The sequence below is a fragment of the Hypomesus nipponensis genome, chromosome 27 (assembly GCF_054491055.1).
Source record: "Hypomesus nipponensis isolate SF chromosome 27, ASM5449105v1, whole genome shotgun sequence".
Classification (NCBI taxonomy): Eukaryota; Metazoa; Chordata; class Actinopteri; order Osmeriformes; family Osmeridae; genus Hypomesus; species Hypomesus nipponensis.
In genome coordinates this window covers 6,396,656-6,405,027 of record NC_140387.1, presented here as the reverse complement: position 1 = coordinate 6,405,027, position 8,372 = coordinate 6,396,656, and the positions used below count along the sequence as shown (strand labels likewise).

Here is an 8,372-nt window from a genome sequence, read left to right as displayed (position 1 = left end):
AAGTTTTCTCAAACCTGGCAACACTCCTGGTTGCCATCCCGCAGGACCAGAAAGGCAGCTCGAGCCTGAGGGATCTATATCATTCCTAATTAATAGAGAACAATGTTATTATCATTAACCGTTATAATCACCAGCAGATACATGCTAAAATGTATTAGTTATACAGTGTTTGCGTAGAGTAAACATTGCTACAAGCAATAAAGTGGACTCAATCGGATGACGTAACAAAAGTCTGAAGTAGGACCACTTTGAGAATGCGGAAGTGTGGCACTAATTTCAATTTCGCAGTCGTGATGGTGAGACTTTCAGGTTGAAAATGTACACAGCTAGCTTGTTACACTTGTCTTCGGTGTTTGTACTCGCAATCTACTTGTTAGTTTGTAAAGCAATAGATCATACTACAGCGACGTTAGCTGTGCTAGCTAGCTAACAGTATTTGCGGGACTTTCCCCTAGCTAGATATAGAATGACGCAGAGGCAACCTCCTAAAGATTCTATTGGACACACATGACCCTAAGTTATCCCAATTCTTTATTGTATGCAGTGTTGTAGGATATGAGTAAGTGTTATGGATGAAAACGAGTGCGGGGACGGGAACTACCTTGTACAAGATGAAGATTCACTCATCGAAGGCGTCAGTAACCCTGTGCTCTTTGTGGTCGTTCTAAGTGTTACGTTTCTGTGTGGTCTTCTGACACTGCTTTGCAGGTAATACACAAGTTTCCCTTCATATTCATGTACCTTAACTGTCTGTTACACTGGTCACATCTGAGCATAGGCAAAAAGCTGTATCTCAGTAGTTAGATAGAATAAATATCTCATTGGCCGTCTGTCTTAATAGAAATGAGCAACAGAACATCCACCCAGAGAACCAGGAGCATGTGCGCGCTGTTCGCCAGCAGCTCCAATCCGAGCAGGTAGTGTATGTGCCAGGTGTACCATTTGATTGAATGACTGGTTTAAAACCAACTCACGAGTCAATTGCTTTTGCCAATGAATAAGTTTGTCAGTTATACATTATGTGGAACCGATTTAACCAGAGTTGAACCTCAACAGATGTGTGTTAGCTCCCATGTACTCTAGTCCTGTAAGGCCCGGTTTAAAATTACAACATCACTTTTAACTCTCCAAAAAACACGTTTGCAAATAAGATATTTTTTAAAGACCACATTTACATAGCCAATGGGTCCTATTGTTTTTCCTTGCAATGCCATTGGATATATGTGGTCTTAAAAAAAAAAAAAAAAAAAAGCAATTAAAGATCTAAAAGAGACGTTGTAATTTTACAACAAGGGGTCTTACAGGGCTAGGCTAGCTTCTGCCTGGTATTGTGGGCTGAATACTTTCTTCCTCCCAACAGGAATCCCCCCCAGAACCCAGGCCTCAGTACTACACGGATATGTCCTGCCCAGTGTGTTTACAGCAGGCTGTGCTGCCCGTAGAAACCAACTGTGGTCACCTCTTCTGTGGTAAGTTCTTATCAAAGACTAAATGCACAAACGCGTGCACAAATTGACTGTGCATGGCATTGAAATGCGTACTGAAAGCCCCTTGTGTTCAATTTGAGCGTTGTGTTGTTTATTTAGGTGCATGTATAATTGCATACTGGAGGTATGGGACTTGGCTGGGGGCAATTCACTGTCCCATCTGCAGACAAATAGTAAGGCTCCAAATAAGTTATATCTACGACTCTCCCCGACGTACTTTGATGTATAATTTTGCCACATTGCTCTGACGTCATTGGCTTGGTTCCACTTAGGCACCGTGGGTTTCATTTCACTTAAGGTTACTTTCTTTTCCCCAGGTGACGTTGGTTTTCCCTCTCTTCAATGAGCAAGCTTCCCCCCAGCAGGTCCAAGATGGGGAGGCAGAGCCCACCCTCATCATGCAGGACGTCAACGACTACAACCGCAGGTTCTCCGGACAGCCCAGATCTGTGAGTCCCCAGGCTCCATGTTCGAGGCCACATGCTCGGTCTTGATCTCTGCTGCAGTTCTTTTTTTTTTTTTTTTTTTTTTTTCTTTTAATTTATTCTTTTTTAACACAAGGATTACTGGGCTTCTACTTCATCTTGTTCACTATGAGACATATCAGCTTGTGTTTCTGTGTGGTGTTTTAATTGACCTCCTAGACTTTGGCGACGTAATACTCGTGTCGTTTTGTCCTCAGATTATGGAGCGTCTGAGGGACGTGCCCACGCTGCTTCGTCACGCCTTCCGGGAGATGTTCTCCATGGGCGGACTCTTCTGGATGTTCCGCATCCGCATCCTGCTGTGTCTGGTGGGTGCGCTGACATACCTCGTCTCCCCGCTGGATTTCATCCCCGAGGCTCTGTTTGGTCTGCTGGGCTTCATGGACGACTTCTTTGTCATCCTCCTGCTCTTTATCTACATCTCGATCATGTACCGGGAGGTGGTGACTCAGAGACTAGCAGGCTGAGACGCCCCCCCCCTCCTCTCTCAACTCATATCAGGTCAAGGATCATCAAGGTCTACCAAGGCTCCAAGTCTCAGAGTAGGGCAGAAACACTGTGACTTTAGGACTACCTAGGCCTCAATCCAACACTGCTGCCTACTATCATGGCACTGGCTGGAATGATCTCATATGGGTTCGGAATACTAATTAAAGTGTGTTAAGTTATAGCCTGTAATAAGTGAAGAAACTGGAGTCTGTACAGAAGGGAATTAAATTATCAGATTGTCTTTATGTTTTGTCTGAAATGTACCCTCAATACCACTGGACTGAATTGAATGCACATACCGGCTGTAAGCAGGGAACTTACCACAATCCCTCTCATAGGAATACCAGTCAATTCTAAAGGGTCTCATTTGATATGTGTTAATGACGATTTTGGTATTGATTACTGAGTAGATAAACAAGGAAAAGGAAGACATTTGTCTACTGGATAACAAATATCTCTTGGTCTTACAGAACTGTGCACACATACAACAATTTCCTCAAAATCTGTAAAAAAAAATAAAATAAAAAAATTATATTGCTTGTTATTACCCTTGTTTTGGGACTCTGTGAGACCCAAAATATTTAGACGCCTCAACTTACGCTTCCTGTTCTTACTTTCTGTTCCCTCTTTAGCATCCTCTCTGCTTGATCTTTGTGCAGATTCAACGTTTAAACCTCAGGCGTATGGTTTGTGTTCATGTCATGGCAGAGGTGATCCGACTTCTTGCCCATCCTAAATCAAGGCCAGCACCCTAACCCTCTATGAACTTACAAAAAGTCAGAGGAGGCATTTAAAAGGTGCAAGAAATGTGGCATTTCCCACCTCTAGCACCAGTTCCCACAGAATGAGGAGTGATTTGGGAACAGGGCCAAATCTTTTTTCTCTCTCACCTTTTAAGAATGTGGCACAGACATGGGCTTCTGACAAAAAAAAGACAAAGTCCTTGTCTCTAAAATAGAAAGAAATGTAATAACTTGCAATCTGTTTATAATCACTGGAATATTGTAAGTACAGTAAAGGTGAAAATATTACATACAATTCAATATTGGTTGTTTTTCTTTGCCTACAGCATTGTTATGGAATGTGAAGTGATGAGGAGAGAATTTGCTTGTAAGGATCAAGCTAGTCTAGGCTCCACGCAGTCCCAAACAGCTACATGATCCCATTTGAAGGGAGTGTTATATATCATGGCTCAACCCGACACACCCCTTTAGCTTTTCAAGGGCAGGTCAGATTATCTCTTATCGTCTTATGTTATTAAAGCAGTAGTGTTGCTTTAGGAAGGTAGGTATTTCTTGCAAAAGAAACCATTAATATTTAAGCAGCCTAAACAGTATTTTCCCTTATTCTATTGCAGTTCCGTCTGATATCCAAATTCAATTTAATTCCTGAGAATGTTTTTTTCCCCCATCTGGGTAAACTCAGAAAGTGTTAAAGTTTTCTAATAATGGCTACGTTGTAGACATGTTTTTTTTGTGTGTGTGTTTGTGAATATAAGTACAATGACTCGTGAATGCCGTACTGCAAGACTTCCAGTAGGGTCTTATAGTGACCACCAGGTGGCACTACAGACCAATACTTGCCATATGTGTCTCAGTTAATGAGTTAGATAAGTTTAATACATTAGGTTTTGTGGTATGTAGTGCCAGTTTGTCGACCTCTTTATTTTCCCTTTGACCCTGTCCCCTCACAGAAATATTACAAGTGACACCACTCTCTATGATCCCACGTGAAGTATTAAATGAGCATGTGCCGGTTTTGCTACAAGTAGAAAACACAAGGCACGTCAACGTAAAAAAAAAACATAATATTGTATTATTACAGTGAGGAGAATGTGACACATAATTTGCTTTGCCCTGCATCAGAAGGCATGGGGAGTTAGTCACCCGGCAACAGAATGTCAGTGAAAACGACTCTGGTCCAAACATGTGCCTTACGACGTCAAAGAGAGCAGTAATTGGCATATTCTTACGTGAGGCCTTCACGAGATGGATCAGTCATAGCCGTACTCACACATGCATTGTGAAACAACCTTCAATCAGGTGTCTTGTTCTTCAGTACATTCAATCTTCAGAGCTTCTGATATTGTTGTGCGTGTCGTCACACTTGCCTGCGCCGCGTTTGTCCTGTCCCGCCTTGTCCGTCATGTTTCTGATAGTCCCTTAATCACGTGAAGTCTATTTCAATCATATCAACTCCATCTGAGTAGTAGTAGCGTTTACAAGCTTAAATGTCAGTGGTCTCGGCTACAAGGCCTCGACATACATGTTCGGAGTCTACGGCCAAATCTGAGCCCCTCGTGTTGTCTCAGATCTCTCACTTCCCCTCAAGGTTATGGGCCCCTGCCAACATGTTGATTCTAAATGCAAAGTGACTTGTTCATCTTGGCGTTTTGCGATAAACAGAAAAACATCCGTACTGTGGGGTAGATACTGGTGTATGAGGGAGTAGAGGATGTCACTGTTTGCCTCTGCCTGACTAGGGGAAGACACACACGCACACAAACAAGCACAGACGTTGTCTTTCAGTTGGAGCCTGTCAGACCAGCCCTTTTTACTGGGCTCTATGGATGCCCCGGGACAAGTGGTTAACAGATGAACTCTGACTGGAGACTTCAGATGATAGAGGGAGTGAGAGAGAAAGGGATAGGGAGAGAGGGAGAGGGAGAGAGAGAAAGGGAGAAAGGCAGATTTAGTGAGGTCAGACTGCTTCCATCAGAGCCCTGCATCATGTCTGTGCTTTCTCCCATTGTACCAGTGAGTTCACTATACGGCAAGCCTGCCTGGCAACCCACAGTTCTCCACGATTCGGACTCCCAGCTCAGCAGCATACATCTACATCGCGTTCAACCTCGGCTCTGGTTGGATGGTGTGTAGGAGGAGACAGACAGTGAGACATATCTGAGGCAAACACCAGCCCCCTCTAACCTGCTATGGTGATACTTTAAAGGTCACATCGAATCCACGGTGACCCGCTTCTCTGTCCAGACTCGCACGGACACCAACAACCTGTGGGATTGACTGGGCGATGCTGTCAACGGCTGCCTGTAAATCAATGTTGTCATTTGAAGGGATGGAATCGCACGCTCCAGACACGGTTGGCACTTTGTGAATAAAAAGGGTACACCCAATAAGAGGGGGTTGGCTTTCTTTGGACAGACTGTTCTCACGCCCTGCTGTCCATCTGGGCCAGGGCGTGGGTCTGGATCCAGCCTACCGTGTGAGAGCAAAGCATCCAGAAGGCTCCCCCAGCTTTCTCTTCTAGAGCCAAAGGTGGTTAATTCAGCCGACCATGACTGCCCACGCTGTGGAACACTCTGGAACACTCTGGCACCGGGGGTCAGTCCCCAGTGTTTTTCCAGCGTCAGAGTCAGGGACGATTTGCCGGGGTACAATACCTTATTGTGTGCTGTTCCTCTTTGCTGAACGTGCACACGAGTGCACAAAGAGAGGACATTGGTCTCGTATTTGATTAAGAGAGGGATTCCGCAACATGTGAACGTGTGATATTGAATTGAACTTGCTTTTGACTGTGACTGCAGCAACAGGTACATTTCATGGACTGATCAAGATGAGGAAGTTAGGACTACTTGGGGTCCCTTCAGCACCATTGGACACAAAGGATGAGGATGTGTAGACCAGATCTGGAACTGGAATCTTTCCTTACGCCTGCATTTCCTGTTTCATTCTTACTGTCTTCAACTTGTTCTCTTTAATGTTGAACTGACATGCAAGGCCCTTCGTCACTAATCCCCCTCATTCCTCCGAACTTGTTCTTCTGACAGATGACAAAAACATTTATCCTCCGCCTTACTCATCTTCAAGCTTACCCCTCTTTTGTTAATGTCATACGCTATAAGGAATGTTCTAAATATACAATTTTGTAAATTGAATTAACATTCTATGAAGTCATTTTCCTCCAGAGGAAACACACATCCCATTCTAGAAAACCTCTTTATTCTTCTATAATTCCATAATTCCATAATTATTCTTCCATACTATAGGGAGGTTCTAATATTTGTAGGTTTTTGTTCTCTAAAGGTCTAACATGACCATACAGATGGAATAACCACACTGAAGGCTGGAATAACACATTTTAATTTGATTATCACCTGGCATTTACGTGGCCAGGCTCTCCACTCTCATCAACATTTTTTCTTAATGTAAACAATAAGCTCCTTTCTATAGAATTCAAACTGAGAACAAATGAAAAGGGTGACTTGACCAACCCTGTATGTCACCAGATAAAATCTTGTAACACACTCTTAGCAATGTGGTTTAATTGATGACAGTCCTGTCTGACCTCATCTCCGTAGAAACCCTTTTGTCCACCAAGATCCTATCCCAAACAAATAGAGAGTGAAGACAGATCAAAGACATATGGTTTTAACTAGCTCTTAAGGAGAGGATGATTAGCTCAACACATTGCCAATGAAAACAAAAAAGACCCCTGTCAGCCCCCCAGGATAGAGAGGTTACTTCCACCAAACAGGCACGATTTGGGCATTTTCATGGCCGTCCTTCTCCTGACTCCCTCAAGTCGTGCCTGGAGCTGGAGGAGCGAAGGGGGGAGGGAGAGGCCAATGATTCGGAGGCCTAACCCTTCAACTTGCCTGGCTTAGTGGAGGCCTCACCCCAAGGCTTTAGAGCCAGTGAAGACATGCTGCCTCGATGCTGGATGAGCTATGTGTCAGCATGGCTCCAGGTCTCTCCCTCCCTCTGTCTAACCCTCTCTTTCTCCCTCCTTCTCGCTCACTCTCTCTCTTTCTTTCTCCGTGAAGCTCAAGCACGCTTTGGCATAGTTGGTGGCCTCCGCAGGGTCACTGGCCATGAAGAAATGTCCTAATAAAGCAGAAAACCTTCCTCAACTATTTAGACTCAAGCTCCTCTACTCAAGCAGTTAAAAGTGAACATGTGGAGACTGAGCACGCAGGTCACCAGGGTCAGTGGGTTTGCTTTCGTAAACAAGACGATTTTCTTGAAACCTCACAGGGGAATATGCATGTGTGAATGCAACATGATCAGGCTGGGATTGTTGTCATGCATTTACGTCAGCGGAAATAAAATAACGCTGTAAGATTTGTCAAGAGATCAGTAGTATGATATGGATTCATTTTCATTTGTGTCATTTCATTCAGAGAGCCAACGCGTGTCTAAATGCTTTGTCCACTGCAATTGTTTGTGCCGCCCCGGTTTCATCAACCTGTCCATTTTCGATTTTTTCTTCCCAGGTTCTGTGCCCGCGAGTTTCTGACACCTCTCTGCCTCTCAATCACTGTGCATGCTGAGTGGGGCTCTCTCCTCTGGATTTGTGTGTGCTTCAGATACTTCAAATCCCCTGCTCGGAAAGAGCTGAGCGTCTTCTCTGTTCTTCTCGGGCGTTCTCTTTTCACGTCTCTTTCTTCCGGGCCTCGACCCTCGGCCCGACCACTCCCGACCACTTCAGGTCGTTTCAGTGTGTTAAATTTCAACTCGCGTCGCACCACTCTTGTTCCATTTCTCTCTGTCCTTCACGCTCCCTTTATTGCTCTCTCCCTTTCTTTTTCTCTCTCTTGTTCTCTCTCTCTCGCACACATACGCACATGCACGCACACACACACACACACAAACGACAGCTGAGCCATACCTCCCTTCTGGGCCCGAAAACACTTGAGTTATTCAACATACGGAATGAGCGGTGAGGGCTGCCCACATATGATTCATACCCAGGCACTGAGACAGATCTCCCGGTGAAAGATGGATCAGATTCATGCCTCTCAGTTCTCTCTCCCCCCCGCGTCTGAATACTTTCTTAAAGTGTCGTGCTGTGCAAAAGGGGATTATGTCGTCTTGGCTTTGTTAGCCCATAGATGACATGGTTCACTTATTACAGTCGGTGCCAAAGTGCCATAGATTATTTGTGTTCTTCTCAC

General features: G+C 44.4%; 1 protein-coding gene across 3 annotated transcripts; it reads left to right on the top strand.

The window, feature by feature from the left end:
- Positions 1-16: 16 nt before the first annotated feature.
- rnf170 (ring finger protein 170) lies at positions 17-3,504 on the top strand. 3 transcript variants are annotated; one of them, XM_084693468.1, is made up of 7 exons: positions 17-309; positions 545-708; positions 842-917; positions 1,361-1,469; positions 1,587-1,660; positions 1,805-1,936; positions 2,170-3,504. In XM_084693468.1, exons 2-7 carry the CDS (start codon positions 569-571, stop codon positions 2,437-2,439), a joined length of 801 nt encoding a protein of 266 aa, XP_084549594.1. In that variant the 5' UTR covers positions 17-309; positions 545-568; the 3' UTR covers positions 2,440-3,504. The 3 variants fall into 3 exon arrangements, with proteins under 3 accessions (XP_084549594.1, XP_084549593.1, XP_084549592.1); XM_084693467.1 differs by having other exon boundaries at positions 18-296; XM_084693466.1 differs by having other exon boundaries at positions 18-708.
- Positions 3,505-8,372: the final 4,868 nt, after the last annotated feature.